The sequence below is a fragment of the Myxine glutinosa genome, chromosome 1 (genome assembly GCF_964187855.1).
Source record: "Myxine glutinosa chromosome 1, kmMyxGlut1.1, whole genome shotgun sequence".
Taxonomy (NCBI): Eukaryota; Metazoa; Chordata; class Myxini; order Myxiniformes; family Myxinidae; genus Myxine; species Myxine glutinosa.
Genome location: NC_136261.1, coordinates 179,736,368 through 179,754,021, shown reverse-complemented (window position 1 = coordinate 179,754,021; position 17,654 = coordinate 179,736,368). Strand labels below are relative to the sequence as shown.

Here is a 17,654-nt window from a genome sequence, read left to right as displayed (position 1 = left end):
TCAATTTAATTTTTGATTACTAGCTTCAGGTGAAACACTGGTGGTTGAGGTATGCTATTAGCCAATTGATTAAGAAATTATTTTATGATTACTGTTTATTGATTTTAATTACGCAATTAATCAATCAATTATTGTACACCTCTCCATCCCAATAAGACAATTAATTATAGGCAACATTTAGGGACATCTCCATGTGCTGCACGGCGGCATTGCTGGGCGCCTTAGGCGCCCCAGCAATGCCGCGCTGGAGGATATTTATTTATTTGGCATGGGGCTGGTGTACTTTGAAAGTATCTATACTTGTAGTCATATTTTTTTCAGTCAACCATGTGACCTTGAACTTCAACATTTAGGGATACAGTGTAGATAAAGCAAATGTGTCCCCATCTACATTTTTTCCAAAAAACTCAACATCATGAAAAAATAATCAGAGGAAGATTAGTCAGGTTGTAAATTAAGTGTTAATGCACCTTGCACTGGACTATCTAGTGAGGGCAATTTCGTTCTGATCAGCCAAATCTTAGTCAGGTTCTGGTGAAAATTTTTAAAATGCCTATAGTTTGGTCATGACCTTAAAATTAGGTCAAGGTAAAAAGTCAACCCTGCATCCTTTTTATTCCCATTATTGATGCAAAATTTCATTCAGAAAGTCTCAGCCAGCTCTGAGATGCAGCTCGGACATTTGCAGAAAAAGGGAGAAAAATCTAAATGGTGATTTAGTACTTCTAGGGATGTAAGAGAGATAGGGCCAAAAACGATATATAGTGCAACATCTCAAAACGTTGTGGACGGTGGTTTCAGATGAAACTGGGTGGACAGGTTGGGTGTGTGACGAGGAAGAATTGATTTGATTTTGGTGAAGATCCGAATCCGGATCCAGATACGAGAATTTTTTGAAGCGATTCTTCACCATTTGTAAGGTAGCTGAATGAAATATTTTGAAATACGGTTACCGGGCCAAATTTTGGAAAACAAAAGTGCCAAATTTTCCATGAATGTTCTTCACATCATAATGATTAATTTCAAAAGGGTAGCCACCCAGAAATAATACAATGAGACCTCAGTAGGGGAAACTGAAATTCAACATAGGATATTACCCACAGATATGACATATGTCCTCAATAGGTCTTTATATAACAGTTATTGGGAAAAATTAATCAACACCAAGCAGTCAAAAATGCATAGAATTAAACTGATATAGATGTCACCTGTACATTTATTCACTTTAAATAAAAAGACAAGGTGTATAATATTTCATATGTGATGGCTGTAAATAGGGGACAATGGCGGACAATATCTCTTGTAGTCTTAATGTTTTGGACAGTTTTATTCAAACTTGCTCTTCAATATTTCAATTATCTTGGGCAAATTTTGGACCTTTAGTAATAACTGTGTGATTTATAATATTGTCGCGTTCCTGGTGATTAAAATCCTCCGAGGAAACGGATTGCCGAACGAGCTTTACACTCCGAGGCGTTCAATTCAATATGACGGTATTCGTTATTTGCACAGGGAGGAAGAGACTGAAGAGCGCTTACCTTCACAGATCCCACCAGCAGTCCTCAAACCTGCAATAATTAATTCAACCGACACAGGTTTAAAATGTACAAGAAAATGCCAGCTTTATTACGAAATTGCCGGTCACAAAGAAAATGCACGATCAATGAACTATATTCCTAAAAGGAGCGCATCTCAAACAGACCCGAATACAGACAAAGGGAAATATAACTGATAAATAAATAGGTGTGATTTAGTGGGCACTTAGCTCAAATAGGCTGGTGTATCTTGTCAGGAATCGTCAAAGATCGTCTGAGGCCTTGACGTCTTTGCGCGCGAAATGCGCTCCTTGGCACGAAGTAGGCCTCCTGCGCGAAGCGAAGCTCCTCCAGCCATGCCTGTCCTCACGATCTCTGCACTGAAACTGCAGCTCGCCGTCCACAGTTCCCCTCCTCATGACCACCAGCAAGATGTCGGAACACGACCGCATGCGATGAACCCTCCCCGCGCAAGAGCAATAGCGACCGTTCACCGACAAAGTCCGGACCCAAGAGATAAGAGAAAAATGTCGGCACACAACCATTAACACCAGTTCCATAACAAGAAGGGCGAGAGGACATCGATGCTGAGAGAGCCAAAATGCGACCATTCGCTAACAAAGTCCAGAACGAGAAGACTCAAGAGGAAATATTTGTCCACCGTTCCAACTGTTTTGTACGCGCGGCTCTGATGTCATCCATGCCTGCTTCACCAATCCCATAGTCCCATCTTACCAGTCTTTGTGCCAATCAAATCCTGGTCCAATCACTGCTCTTTGGGGCATGGCTCATGGATCTGCCTGTGCCTGTGCGCTCACCAAGTCGGTGTTATCAGCGATAGTGCTGGATGCCTGGTTTCCGGTTGGTTTTTAATTAGTGTGGTTAATGGCCGATTTCTTACTAGGTGTCTGTAGTGCGGTGTCATAAGGAACACAGGAAAATAGGCAATTACATACAGGGGATTAATTACCCATAATCCCTCGCTAATTAACAAACCCCACCCCTCTCATGGGGACGAAGATACACTTGCACGACATCCGGTCCACACAAATTTCCTATTTATTACATGGGGGTTTCTTCTTCTTCACGACATTTGGAGCACACGACCTATGCAATCTACCTGGACTAAGGTATCTCTACCCCCCACAAACGTAACAATATGTACGAAGTAATCATATATAAACAATCAATCATATATAATTATGAGCAGCATAATTTTCTGGAAAAAAATTTTTCCCCATTTTTGATGGCTATCCTGAAATTAATCATAGTATGCTAAAAAAATTCTGTGGAAAATTTGGTGCTTTTGTCCGGCCTGTAACAATATTTCGTAAAAGCCACCTTACTACTGTCGTGGAAGAAATCAATCCCTCCAGTTGGTTGCATCATTTTATTGGCCATGCGCATGGGAGAGAGATGGGAAAATTCAGTGCCCTCTCAAAAGCATTTTAAGCACATCAGATTTTTATACAAAATATATGGCATGTGTAATCTTTTAGCAAGCGAATGAGAACTCAAGCAAGTTCAAGTTCTCCATATATGGTGTGCAGTGAATGCATATCAAAGCAAGCATTTCAAAGCAGATTAAAAGTCCCTGTCATATTAAATATTGCAAAAAAATAAAGATTCATGGTCATCCACTAGACTCAAACACGCACGGAAGAGGAACAACACGTCCATAAACACTCCTCGCAGAGTTGGCCTTCACACATTCCCCCTTCTCACCAACAACACGAGTGTCACGGCTGGGACACAGCACTCTCAGAGCAGAATTCTCATTAACAAAACATAGTCTCCAATAAATCAATCACCTTTATAATTCACCACTTAAAATACATTTGACCATGTATGTGAATATGTATAATGTGGAAGTCTCAAATAAATTTCCAACTGTTAGTCTTCGATTATATATACAGTTGTGGCCAAAAATATTGGCACCCTTGCACTTTTTTCAAATAACTCCCAATTTTCTCTAAAAAATAAGTTGAAATTGACAAAAGTATTTGGTCTCCACAATTCTGTATTTCACTTTTAATATTACAGAACCTTTATTTTTGATTCAGAACTCAATAGATCCTTTTAAATCAGAAAATAAAAAGAAATGGCATTGAAAAAATTATTCACACCCTAGACTTAATATTTGGTCGCAGAACTGTTGCACAAAATAACTGCAGTGAAGCGCTTCCTATAGCCATGAATGAGCTTCCTACACATCTCTACTGGCACTTTGGCCCACTCTTCTTGTGCAAACTGCTCCAGTTCTCCCAGATTTGAAGTGTGCCTTCACCCAAATGCTGTTTTCAGATCTCCCCACAGGTGTTCAATGGGATTTAGATTTGGACTCATTGCTGGCCATTTCAGAACAGTCCACGTTTTGTCTTGAACCGTTCCTGGGTGCTTTTTGAAGTGTATTTGGGCTTATTGTCCTGCTGCAAGACCCAAGACCTTCGACGGAGACCCAGCCTTCTGACACTAGGTTGAACATTGCACTCCAAAATGCCTTGGTAATCTCCTGATTTCAAGATGCCATTCACACATTCAAGGCTCCCAGTGCCAGAGGCAGCAAAGCAACCCAAAAACATCACTGAACCTCTTCCACGTTTGACTGTAGGGAAGGTGTTCTTTTCTTTGAAGGCTTCATTTTGTTTTCTGCAAACAGAGAAATAATCTGCTTTACCAAAAAAGCTCTAATTTGGTCTCATCTGTCAACAGGACATTCTCCCAGAAGGATTTTGGCTTGTTCAGGTTTTTTTGGAAAACTCCAGTTGGGCTTTCTCAGCAGTGGGGTCCTCTTGGGTCTCCTACCATAGAACCCCCTTTTATTGAGTTGGCGACGCATGATGCAAGTTGAAACTGTCGTACCTTGTGTCTGAAGGTCAACTTGAATCTGTTTGGCAGTTGATCGAGGTGCTTTCTCCACCATTTGAACAATCCTTCGCTGCAATATTCCATCAAGTGTTCTCTTGTGGCCACGTCCAGGAAGGTTGGCTACAGTGCCATGGGCCTTAAACTTCCTGATAACATTGCGTATGGTAGACACAGGAACATCAAGATCTCTGGAGATGGACATGTAGCCTTGAGATTGTACATGCTTGGCTACAATCTTGTGTCTGACTTCCTCGAACTATTCTCTGGTTTTTCTTCTTTTCTCAATGCACATTGCAGTACACACAGTGACACAAAACAGCAGAATGACTCCTTTTCTCTATTCAAACTGGTTGAAAGAGTGATTTTTATATTGCAGGCACCTGCAACTCACCACAGGTGAGTTCAATTCCAAAGTAAATGAGAATCTCCTGCATGAAATCTAATTATTTCTAAGAACTTCTAAAAGGTGCCAATAATATTGTCCGGGCCATTTTAGGATTTCTGTAATTTTTTCAGCTTTTTTTGTTTTGTTCCACTGCAATCCAAAGAAATTCATATGTGGATACCAAAAGATTTTCTAATTTCAACAATTTTCTGGGAGAAATGGTACATTATTTGAAAAAAGTGCAAGGGTGCCAATATTTTTGGCCACGACTGTATTGGCGTATATATGTAAGCCAATAAAGGTGAAGCTTATACTTTAATGATAAATATTTTGATTAAATCTGTATAATGGATTATAGAAATTGCGTGGTTGCTGTACTTGGAAATAAGGCTAACATTGATCATGTATGCAAGGAAAGAGATACAATGTTTGAAAGAGTATTGAAAGTGACAGAAGGCGAATGGAGCTGTTTTCAGACAAGAACAGATAAAGCCTCTGAGAGGTGCCATTCTGGGAAAAAACAACAAGTCCGCACATCTTTATCTTAATCCTCAATGATCGAGGTGTAATGACAACCAGATACCTCATTGAGGCCAAGGTGCCAGACTGTCTGAAAAGCCCCTGACCTTTCCATTTTTCAGTCTGACTCCTGAGACAGCTAGAGATTTCCTTTGGTCCCAAACTTATTATAATAGGAATTGCATTCAGCTACTCGCCAGAAGATTTTTCTGGGAAACGTTTTGTGATGCTCTGTGGTCATGTATGCCGGCATAGTATTGTTAAACTTTGTTGCAATCCTTGTGTGTATTCGAGCGAATCTTCTCCGGAGAATTAAATATTCAAATTGCTTTTGGTGTATGGACATTCAAATCAATTCACCTTTGACAATTTCACCCCAACAATAACCATGCAAGCATAAAATATATCAGAGTGTGTCATGTGGATCAAAAACATGTATGTCCTGTACATGTAATCAAAAAGATGTATGTCCTGTACATGTGGATCAAAAATGTTCGACATTACCATTGAGAGATTTTGGCCAAAAACGATGTATGGCATTATATCTCAAAAAGTTGTAGACGGATTATGACAAAACTTGGTGGATGAGTTGGGTAGGTGACAAAACAAGCCAATTAGGTTGTGGTTCAGGTCTGGATCCAGATCTGGCTTATTGGTGGATACAAAATGTAAACTGTCCAGCCTGGCGTAGGTATACACTCTCTCTAGTGCCGTTCTAGTTGAGGCTAAAATTTTCTTACATTTCTTCAAAAATTATATTAATACAGTAATTAAAAAATGTCTCTTCAGGAATGTTTTTGGCTTCTTTTCAGGAATCGGGCTCTGTTTGCACACTCTCCAGTCGCATGAAGGGAGGTGGGAGAATGTGGGGAGGTCCACCTCCATCACAACAACCTGGAAACAATCCCGGTGGGTACATATTCATTATTTCCACAGAGCTTGTTTAAAAAAAAAAAAATCTGTTAATCCATTGTATAAAATGACTATTGCATAAAATTTGAATATGTGACAGATCATAATGATTTTAAATAAAATCTCAGAATTATGATGTTTGTTAAATAGATTCTGTTGATGGTGGTGGTGGCTTGTATGCAGCCTGTGCCTGATTGGCTGCATAATTTTCTGGGGGCACGGCTATTCTTTTTGGTTGTGGGTGGGTAGGGGGAGAGTGTGATAAGCATTTGTAACTGCATCATTTTGCCTTGGATTTTACAACATGTAAATATGCTTGAGCTCTGGTTTATTGGGGGACTTCCAGTATGGATTTTCCCTATCAGAAGGACGAGTGGGTTGGACGGTGGTGGCTGAATAATGGAATTGAATCGGAATCCTAATGTCTCAGACATCTTTTCTTCGACACTAAATTGGTGAACCCAACGTGATCCAAATGGACGGACAAGGAATTACAAACGTGCAACCAGTCGCCAGGAACGAACAACCAGCTGTGCTCTTCCCAGTTTCATTGGCAGCAGCAGTTTCGATAAAGCTGCCACCCTTTTGGCCTTTTTACCTACAGCTGTAGTTTATGCAAGTCAAAGCCGAGTTCAACACCCGGAACATTATTATACCGAGTTGATGCCGGTCAAATACATTGTTGGCTTCTTGTCACCAGATTATGCAATGGAGGTGAAAGATATTTTACTGTGATCTCCAACGAACAACTCGTACACGACTCTGAAGATCGCGTTCATAAAGCGTACAACTCCCTCTGAGCACCGCTGCTTTCAACAGCTTCTTACAAATGAGGATGTAGGAAATCGAAGTCCTACACAACTACTGCGTCATATGCAGCAGCTTCTTGGTGACCACGCCACCTTCGACTAGTCGCTCCCTTCTGAGATGTTCTTGCAATGTTTACCACCACACATCCACACGATAGTTGCAGATAACACAGAGTTGGCATTACCTGCCACTGCAGATCTGGCTGATCATGTCATTAACACCATTACCTGATGGTGGCTAATGTGACACCTCCACTACAGCAAGTCGCACAGCTACAATCTTAAATGGCCGACCTTAAGAAGCTCGTCCTGAGGCTCCATGCTGTGCAACACCAGTCATGGCCATCTTTGTGTCCCAGCTTTTGTTTTATTTGTGTAGCCCCCACCTTGAGTGGCCCTGTCGGCTTTGTGATGGGAAATATCATCAGACCATTGTTCAGCAGTTCATCTTCACCGCTACATATGGTACCCAAAACGACACCTGGGGATCCTTGTAGGGATTACCTGTCTTTAAACAACGCGACTGTACCAGACCATTAACCCATTCCACACATTCAGGATTTTACTGCTACACTTCATGGTGCCACAATATTCTCCAAGGTCAAACTCGTTTGTGCATACCATCAGAAATCCATGGATCTAGATGACATCCCGAAGACAGCAGTCACCATGCCTTTCGGCCTTTTCAAATTCCTTCAGATGCTGTTTGGCCTATGCGATGCCGCACAACCCTTTCAATGTTTTACCGATCAGGTGCTTCAGAGATTGCACTTCTGCTACTTGTATATGGATGATATTATCCTCTGCAGCGCAACTGCAGAAGAACATCAAGAACACCTACATTTCTCCTCTTCACCCGTTTGCAGGAGTTCGGCAACGTCATCAGTCCCACTAAGCAGATACTTGGCATACCAGAGTTGAATTTCCTCAGCCTCTGTGTTAACCGCTCAGGCATCCGTCTTTTCGAGCAGAAGGTGCAGTTTATTCAGGATTTTCCATTACCTTCATCTCAACACAAAGTGTTGCTTTTTTAATGGGATATTTCCTGTCACAAAGCCTACAGGGCCACTCAAGGTGGGGGCTACACAAAGAAAACAAATGCAGAACAACCAGTCCCTTGGATTGAAACAAGACAAATATAGAAAGGTGTCTCTTCACAGAACAAAAATGGCTGGGAGGGGTTAACTAGTCTGCTTCGAGACAACAGTGCCCCTAACCCCATTTTTCCTAGACTGCCGACCATGGCTAACAAGCTCAACCCACCCGGGTTGAGATCAGAGTTGTCCTTCTCCTAGGCAGACTGCCAGCCAAGGCTAACGAGTACCACCCACCCAGGTTGAGATCAGAGTTGTCCTTCTCCTAGGCAGATTGCCGATGAAGGCTAACGAGTACCACCCACCCGGGTTTGAGATCAGAGTTGTCCTTCTCCTAGGCAGATTACCGATGAAGGCTAACGAGTACCACCCACCCGGGTTTGAGATCAGAGTTGTCCTTCTCATAGGCAGACTGCCAGCCAAGGCTAATGAGTTCCACCTACCCGGAGTAAGCCTAGTTTTAAGGCACCAGACACCCACCTTTAACACCTCCACATTTAGTTAAAAAACAGGTGCCGGCACGAGAAGCCATGCAGTTGGACTTTCATTAGGAGAGGCTATCTGAGACGCAGACCATATGGGATATTTTATTGATGAGGAGTTGCTCAGTTCTCCACCACCATCCCGGTCATTCCTAACCCTTTGACCCCCAAAGTTTGTGAAAACTGTGAGAGCTTTTGGGCCTCGTCAACTTTTAATAGCGATTTATTCCAAACTCAGAAACAACACTTCAGCCACTGAATGAGTTACTCACAACTGGGAAGCATGCTGAAGTGTTCCAAGGGCTGGAGCCAACGCTGTCAGCCTTCCACACCATCAAAGACGCACTGGCCAACGTTGCACTCCTGTTTGATCTGAAGCTAGAGGAGCCAAACATTCCTGATGGAAAAGGCGTCTGAGGTCACGGTGGGTGCGGCCCTTCACCAGTTCATCGATGCCGACTGGTGTCCATTTGCCTTCTCTAAAATGCTGAAACCAACACAGCGCAAGTACAGTGATCAAGAATTACTCGCTTTGTACCTTGCCATCAAGTGCTTCCACCACATCTTAGATGCTAGCGAATTATCTGTCCTGACTGACCAAAAACCCTTAACTTTCACTCTATTGACCCATTTGGACTCTCACTCTCCTAATACATTTCAGCAACTCAGTTATATTTTGCAATTTACCACCGATATCTGCATCCAGCACATCGCGAGCTTGGTGGCTGACGCTCTCTCACACATCGAAGTATTGGCGTTGTCTTCGACCAAGACAATAGCCATCAATTTTAATGCACTTACAGCAGCACAATTGAGGACATGTAGCTCCACCATCTACAATGTGCAGCCAGTTCGCTTACATTTTGTGAGGTATTGCTCCCAGGGATAAATACTACCCTCGTGTGTGATACATCGATGGGAAAGACACACCCTTTCTTTCTTGCGTCATTCATTGTACAGTCTTCGACACTTTTCACCAACTCACACACCCGGGTATTTGAGCAACACAGCGAATCATCACCACCCGCTTTGTCTGGCCATGTATCAATGCTGACATGAGCTTTTGGGTCAAGAAATGTCTTCAATGTCAACGCTGCAAGATCCAACGTCATACTGTCACACTACTCGGTAGCTTTTCAACACAAGATAGGCATTTCAACAGGGTCCATGTGGATCTCGTCAGTCCTCTACCACTTACAAACCGGCACTGCTATTTACTGACTTGTATTGATCACTCCACCCATTGGCCGGAGGCAACAGAGATGGCTGATATCACTGCACCTACCATCACCAGGGCCTTTGTCCACACCCGAATCACACATTTTGGTGTTGCATCAACAACTATAGATCATGGTAGCCAATTCAAATCAGCTCTATTTTGCTCACTGATTCAACTCCTGGTTACCGACCGTGTGTGAACCTCCACTTACCATCCAGCAGCGAATGGTATGGTGGCGTATTTCCACCACCAACTCAAATCTTCCCTGAAAGCACATGACAACTCCACTCACTGAAGGGACATCATACCTATTTATCGGGTTTGTCGGGTTTATCTGGTCCTGCTTGGTACGCGAGTTGCTATTAAAGGCCTACCTTGGATGCACCACTGAAAAGCTACTGTACGGTGCATGGGTTTTGTCTCCCAGAATAATTATTTTCAGCGTCTGATGACACTTTGCCTGGTGCCACCAACTATGCAAACCAATTCCATGTGGCCATGCGTGGCCTTTGAGCGACACCGACATGTACGCCTTTGTCACGCCTGGTTTCTAGTCCCCAGGAATTTACTACGTGTACCCACATATTCATGTGGCGTGACACTGTCTTGCAGCAACCTTATGACAGACATTACAAAGTTTTTGTAATGCTCGGAGAAGATCTTCATACTCAATATTAACGGTGGCCGTGAGACAGTCTCCATAGTTCACTTGAAGCCAGCTTTTCTTGATGTAGTACCAGAACCAACCCTCCTCCTGACCAATGGGTCGACAACTACTACAACGATACTTTTACTGCCATATATGAATCGCTCTGGGTGTCATGTGCACTTCCCAGCACTATATTTATGATAGTACATTTTGCTGTTGCCTATTCCTCGTTGCTGTGACTTTTATTTTTGCATGAACAGTCAACATCTTTTTTTCAAAAACATTATGTTGAAGGAACTACACTCCAACGCGAGTCGAAAGAATTGACGCGACCAAAGACGGAATTCGTCCGAGTTGCTTTATTGAAACAAAACAGCTCAGGTATTCTGACAAGCCCGTTTATCGGGCAGCAATATATATACACATTTATGTCGGGAAGTTTGCCCGGCAAAAGCTATACCGGGCATGCCCGGGTGTCAATGGCGAGCCTTGGAAAGGCGAGTCTGGACCTGCCCGGGCGTGTTTGGCTGCGGCCTGGCAAGTCGAGGCTGGGCGTGCCCGGGCGCTCTGGGCGAGCCCTGGAAAGGCGATAGCGGGCATGCCCGGACGCTCTGGGCGAGCCCTGGAAAGGCGAGAGCGGGCATGCCCGGGAAAGACGAGACCGGGCGTGCCCGGGAGGTTCGGGCGTGCCCGGGAACAGTGAGTCCGGGCATGCCCGGGAGAGGCGCGTCTGGCCGTGTTCTGGCCGGTGCAAGGCGATTGTGTGCATCCAGCGGTAACCGCTACACACGCCCCTCCAGAATTGACCTGCACCGGCAGGGTCAATTTAAGGGGGGTCCGGATGACCCGGCCGAAGCGACCCCTGGAGGGTCGTGGGGAGGGGTCCGACGTGGTGGTGGGTGGTCGAGCGGGGGGAACTGTGGATGGGGGGCGGCCTCGCCGTGGAGGAAGGGCCAACCGTGGTGGTCGGTCGACGTCCATGTGCGCCGGTTTGAGGCGGTCCACAGAAATCCGGTCCGGCCGGCCGCCGAAGTCGACGATGAAAGACTTGTCGCCCCGTTGCAGGACCCGGAAGGGCCCGTCGTACGGCGGCCGGAGTGGCCCCCGGTGCGCGTCATGACGCACAAAGACGTACTCCGCTGTGCGAAGCGCCGGGGGGACGTAGGACTGGGGGCCACCGTGGCGGGACGTCGGCACGGGGGCAAATCATCGGGCGGCCTCCTGGAGGTCCGAGCGCTGGCGAGCGGCGGACCAGGGACTGGTAGCTTCGGGCACGAATTCGCCCGGGACGCGGAGCGGCTGGCCGTAGACGAGCTCGGCGGCGGACGCCTGGAGGTCTTCCTTGGGGGCCGTGCGAAGGCCCAAAAGGACCCACGGCAGCCGGTCGGCCCAACCGTCGTCCTGAAGGCCGGCCATGAGTGCGGCCTTCATGGAGCGGTGAAACCGCTCGCACAACCCGTTGGCTTGGGGGTGGTAGGCCGTGGTGCGGTGCAGCGTGACCCCCAACGAACGGGCGACCGCGCCCCAAAGCTCAGACGTGAACTGTGGGCCGCGGTCGGACGAGATGTCCGCTGGTGCGCCGAAGCGCGCGACCCAGGTGGCGATGAACGCCTGCGCCACGTCGGCGGTGGTGGTGGAGGCGAGGGGCACAGCCTCCGGCCACCTGGTGGTCCTGTCCACCATGGTGAGCAGGTGGGTGAACCCCCGCGAGGGGGGCAGGGGACCCACCAGGTCCACGTGGACGTGGTCGAAACGCCGTTCAGGCACGGCGAAAGGTGCCAGCGGGGCCTGGGTGTGGCGGTGGACCTTGACCCGCTGGCAGGCCGTGCAGGCGTTGGCCCAGTCGCGGATGTTTCGTCGAAGGCCGTGCCAGACGAAACGCGCCGACACCAGCTTCTGAGAAGCTTTCCGGCCCGGGTGAGAAAGGCCGTGGATGGAGGCGAAGATGCGGCGCTGCCAGGAAACGGACACGATGGGGCGAGGCTGGCCCTGGGAGACGTCGCAGAGCAGGACGGTGCCCGCGAAGGGAATGTCGGCCAGGCGGAAGCCCGTGTCCGCCGCATGGAGTGCCTGCACCGAGGCGTCGGTGGTCTGGTCGGCCGCCATGAGCGCGAAGTCCACGCCGAGGTGGACCGCGTTCGCGCTGGCCCGAGAAAGACAGTCGGCCACGGCGTTGTCTTTGCCGGCGACGTGCCGGATGTCCGTGGTGAACTCCGACACGGCGGAGAGGTGGCGCTGCTGGCGGGCCGACCACGGCTCCGTGACCTTAGCCATTGCGTAGACCAACGGCTTGTGGTCGACGAAAGCCGTGAACGGGCGGCCCTCCAGGAGGTGTCGGAAATGGCGAACAGCCAGGAATAGCCCGTGCAGCTCGCGGTCGAACGTGCTGTAGTTTAACTCGTTCGGCCGGAGTTGCCGGCTGAAAAAAGCGAGTGGCTGCCAAACCCCGTCCACCCATTGCTCATGGACGGCGCCCACCGCGTAGTTGGAGGCGTCCGTAGTGAGGGCGATGGGCGCGTTGAGCACCGGGTGAGCCAGCAGCGTTGCGTCGGCGAGGGCCCGTTTGGCGCTGGCGAAGGCCGCATCCATGGCCGCGGACCAAACAATGTCATGCTTGGCCGGCTTGCCCCGGAGGGCCTCGTAAAGGGGCCGCATGAGCTGAGCAGCGCGGGGCACGAATCGGTGATAAAAATTCACCATGCCGAGGAACTCTTGGAGGGCCTTGATGGAACGGGGACGCGGGAACGTGGTGATGGCCTCGACCTTGGTCGGCAGCGGCACGGCCCCGGTCTTGGTGATGCGGTGGCCCAAAAAGTCAACGGTCGTCACGCCGAAGTGGCATTTGACCGGGTTGACAATTAAGCCGTGCTCGCTGAGGTGACCGAACAGTGTTCGGAGGTGGAGGAGGTGCTCGGCGCGGGACGTGCTGGCGACGAGGATATCATCCAGATAGACGAAAAGAAACGGCAGGTCGCGCAGCACGCCGTCCATCAAGCGCTGGAACGCCTGGGCCGCGTTCTTGAGGCCAAACGGCATCCGCAAAAATTCGAACAGGCCGAACGGCGTGATGATGGCCGTCTTCGGGACGTCGGCCGCCCGGCCAGGTACCTGGTGGTAGCCCCGTATCAGGTCAATTTTCGAAAAGATGACCCGTCCCGCCAAACGGGCGGAAAAGTCCTGAATATGCGGGATCGGATACCTGTCGGGGGTGGTAGCGTCGTTGAGACGGCGGTAGTCGCCACACGGGCGCCATCCACCCCCCGGCTTTGGCATGATGTGCAGTGGCGAGGCCCACGCGCTATCGGAGCGCCGCACGATGCCGAGGTGCTCCAACGCGTCGAACTTGGCCTTCGCCACGGCGAGCTTGGCCGGGTCGAGGCAGCGGGCCCTGGCGTAGACCGGCGGGCCCGTAGTGGGTATGTGGTGCTCGATCCCGTGCCGCACCACGACGGCCGAAAACGTCGGCCGCGTGAGGGCCGGGAATTCCGCGAGCAGGCGAGCGAACTCGTTCGCTGCCGGGAGGCCGCACGCCAGTTCGGTCGACGCGGAGCTGCTCATCGTGCACGCCAGGGAGCTGAAGGTGCCGGCGTTGACAAGGCGACGACGTTTGACATCGACCAGCAGCCCGTGCGCGCAGAGGAAGTCGGCGCCCAGCAAAGCCATGGGGACGCAGGCGGTCATAAAAGTCCATTGAAAACGCTGGCTGCCGAAGCAGAGGGTGACGACGCGTGGGCCGAAAGTGCATATGGCCGAGCCATTAGCAGTGACCAAAGAGGGGCCGCAAACGGCGTCCCGCCTGTCCTGCTCGGAGGCGGGTATGACGCTCAGTTGGGCGCCGGTGTCACACAGGAAACGCCGCCCAGACGCTTTGTCCCGAATAAACAGCAAGTTGCCCGAGTGGCCGGCGCTCATGGCTGGGAATGAACGCCGGCCCGGCCGTTTCCCGACCTGCCGAAAGTGCACGGGGGCCGGCACGTCCGAGCCTTGTGTCCGAACCTGGCGTGGTAATAACACCACGCCCGGTCAGGTGGAGGCCCCGGACGTCGTGTCGGAAGCGGGCGGTGCGGCGTGGCGGCCGCCAGTTGCACCGGCAGTTCGGCCTCCAACCGCGCAGGGCGCTCGGGCGTCGTGGGCGTCGCCTCGGACGGCGGCGGGCTCCAGGTAACCGCGCCGATGTGCTGGCCCGCCGAGGAGATCTTATCGGCTTCCCTGGCGAGGGCGCGGGAATCCGTGATCAACGTGCCAGCCAGGGCGAGGCGTACCGGGTGAGGCAGCTGGCGAAGGAACAGCTCGCGGAACAGAAAATCCGGAGAGTGCTCACCGAGCAACGAGAGCATATAGTCCATGCGCTCTCACGGGCGCGTGTCGCCGAGCTCGGGCAGAGCGAGCAGGCGCCGTGCGCGTGCTGCCGGTGAGAGGGCGAAAGCGTCGAGGAGGAGTGTCTTCAGCGCGTCGTATTTGTCAGCAGCCGGCGGGTGCTCGAGGAGGCTCAAGGCGCGGGCCACGGTGGCGGAACCGAGCGCCGCCACAACATGGTGGAAGCGGGTGTCGTCCGCGGTGATGCCTCGCAGGGCGAACTGAGAGTCCGCCTGAGCGAACCAAACAGCCACGTGAGCCTCCCAGAAGGTAGGCAGTTTAAGCGTCACTGCCGTATCCATGTCGGTAGGTCACCAATGAAGGAACTGCGCTCCAACGCGAGTCGAAAGAATTGACGCGACCAAAGACGGAATTCGTCCGAGTTGCTTTATTGAAACAAAACAGCTCAGGTATTCTGACAAGCCCGTTTATCGGGCAGCAATATATATACACATTTATGTCGGGAAGTTTGCCCGGCAAAAGCTATACCGGGCATGCCCGGGTGTCAAGGGCGAGCCTTGGAAAGGCGAGTCTGGACCTGCCCGGGCGTGTTTGGCTGCGGCCTGACAAGTCGAGGCTGGGCGTGCCCGGGCGCTCTGGGCGAGCCCTGGAAAGGCGATAGCGGGCATGCCCGGACGCTCTGGGCGAGCCCTGGAAAGGCGAGAGCGGGCGTGCCCGGGAACAGTGAGTCCGGGCATGCCCGGGAGAGGCGCGTCTGGCCGTGTTCTGGCCGGTGCAAGGCGATTGTGTGCATCCAGCGGTAACCGCTACAATGTATTTTGTTTGTGCCTTCCGTTCGATTAACGCACTAGGAGGGGGAGTACTGCAGCGGCATCATTTTGCCTTGTCTTTTATAATATGTATATATGCTTGAGCTCTGGTTTATCGGGGGATTTCCTGGAAGAAGGATGAGTGGAGCAGACAGTTAAGTTTTGAATAAAGAGAATTGACTGGGATTCCGAACGTCTCGGAGGTCTTTTCTTCTACGCTCAAGGTTAAAAGGAAAAGTAGTGAGTGTTGAGAGATTATGGGAGAAGCTTGAAGACAGATATAATGAAGAGAAAGGAATTGGAATGTACATATGAAAAACATGTAGAGTTAGGTGTGGGGTGGAGCTGTAGGAGCATTTTGCTTCTGTAATCTGTAAATGATCCCTTCTTTATGATGTTAATGATAAGGGTGAGCGAGTTTGGCTACTTTAGCTATGAGATGAAAGATGCTCGAAAAGTAAAAATATCCAACTTTCAACTAAATGCTGCTTTGATCTTGCTTTGAGTAAACTTCGTCTAGCTTCTTGTTCTGACACATTTTATATATGCTGTTTTCAGCAGGCATACCTCCTGTAGGGCCAATCCTGCCAGGTGTAATGCAGCCTCTGCCCTTACCTGTTGCCGCTTCGACTTTTCCCATGGCTCCAATACCAAGTATTTTCTACTTTACAATGCAAACATCAGAGCATAATCCAATACCAAGTATTTTATACTTTACAATGCAAACATCAGAGCATAATATATGAAAGCAATAAAAAAAAAAAAGAACGGTGAAGACTTGATTGCCGAGTTGTTCGATAATATAATTAGTATTGGGTACAAAATATCATGGTATTCATTTCAATTTAGTTTAAATTTTATCTGGGTAGTCCCAGCCAACATAAGGGAATAATTGGCCAGTTTGACTTTTTGAGTGTTTGAATAGCTTAATACAATAGTTTACTGATGTCATTTTAAGAGGTTGATCTTCCACCTCTATCTGACTCATTTTGTGATTTTTTTTTTCTACACCGTAGGTGTGGTACGATAAAGTGATTTGGTTGAGCAAATGATACAATGACAATTTCTGTTCAGAATTTTCATCCGAGTCTTGTGATTAAAAATAAACAAACAATATATATATATATTTCTGAATATTAATTTTAATTGATAAACTTTGCTCTATTTTTAGCAATCAAATCCTGTTTGCACACATTTCAGCCATGTAAAATGTGCTTCAACTGGAAGATTTGCACATCCTTGTCCTATCATTACCTTATTATGATAAAAACATTCTTTATAACAGCAGATGCATGACAACACACCACATTAAATTCAGTCTACAATAACTTTCCTTCTTGAACCCTGTTTTTTTGATAATGTTTGAAGTGGCAATATGAAAGTTGCTTGGCAATAGTGTAATGAGCAGTGGATCAGAGGTGGTATATTTTGTTTTGGTGTCCTTCATTATTACCTGCCTGTTGGACGATGTATTGGTACAGTGCGGGGTTGAAGCTTGTAAGCCTATAAGAATCGATACAGAACATATTGGTTATCAACAGTTATCATGTTGGTTATTGGTTATTAACAGCCTGTAAGAATCGATACAGAACATATTGGTTATCAACAGTTATCATGTTGGTTATTGGTTATTAACAGCCTGTAAGAATCGATACAGAACATATTGGTTATCAACAGTTATCATGTTGGTTATTGGTTATTAACAGCCTATAAGAATTGATACAGAACATATTGGTTATCATATGATATCATATACACTGCTATGTAAAAGTAATAGACATTTTGCATTTTTCTACTCTGATGCAAAAGGAAACTAACAACTTTGTATTCAATGCAAATTCACCTTTATGAAAAAGAATATCTGATTCAGATAATCAAATTTATACACAATATACCTTGACTGAAAAATGTTTAAAAGACAATTAAAAGAAACTTTTATTTAAAGGAAACCAGAAAGCATGCATGTGTGAATGGCAAAGGTGATTGTGTTTCTGAAGCCACAATGATGATGCTGTTTCCCCGCTGGTCGGCCAAGCACAGTTTTTGCTTAAACCAA

At 48.0% G+C, this 17,654-nt stretch overlaps 1 protein-coding gene across 1 annotated transcript in view; it reads left to right on the top strand.

Moving 5' to 3' along the window:
- LOC137432387 (unconventional myosin-XV) overlaps positions 1–17,654 on the top strand; it is a 214,080-nt gene that overhangs the window by 75,308 nt on the left and 121,118 nt on the right. Inside the window, exons 16-17 of the mRNA XM_068124318.2 lie at positions 6,120–6,216; positions 16,160–16,252. Of these exons, the coding sequence (XP_067980419.2) occupies positions 6,120–6,216; positions 16,160–16,252 (190 nt within the window). The remainder of the gene's footprint in view (positions 1–6,119; positions 6,217–16,159; positions 16,253–17,654) is intronic.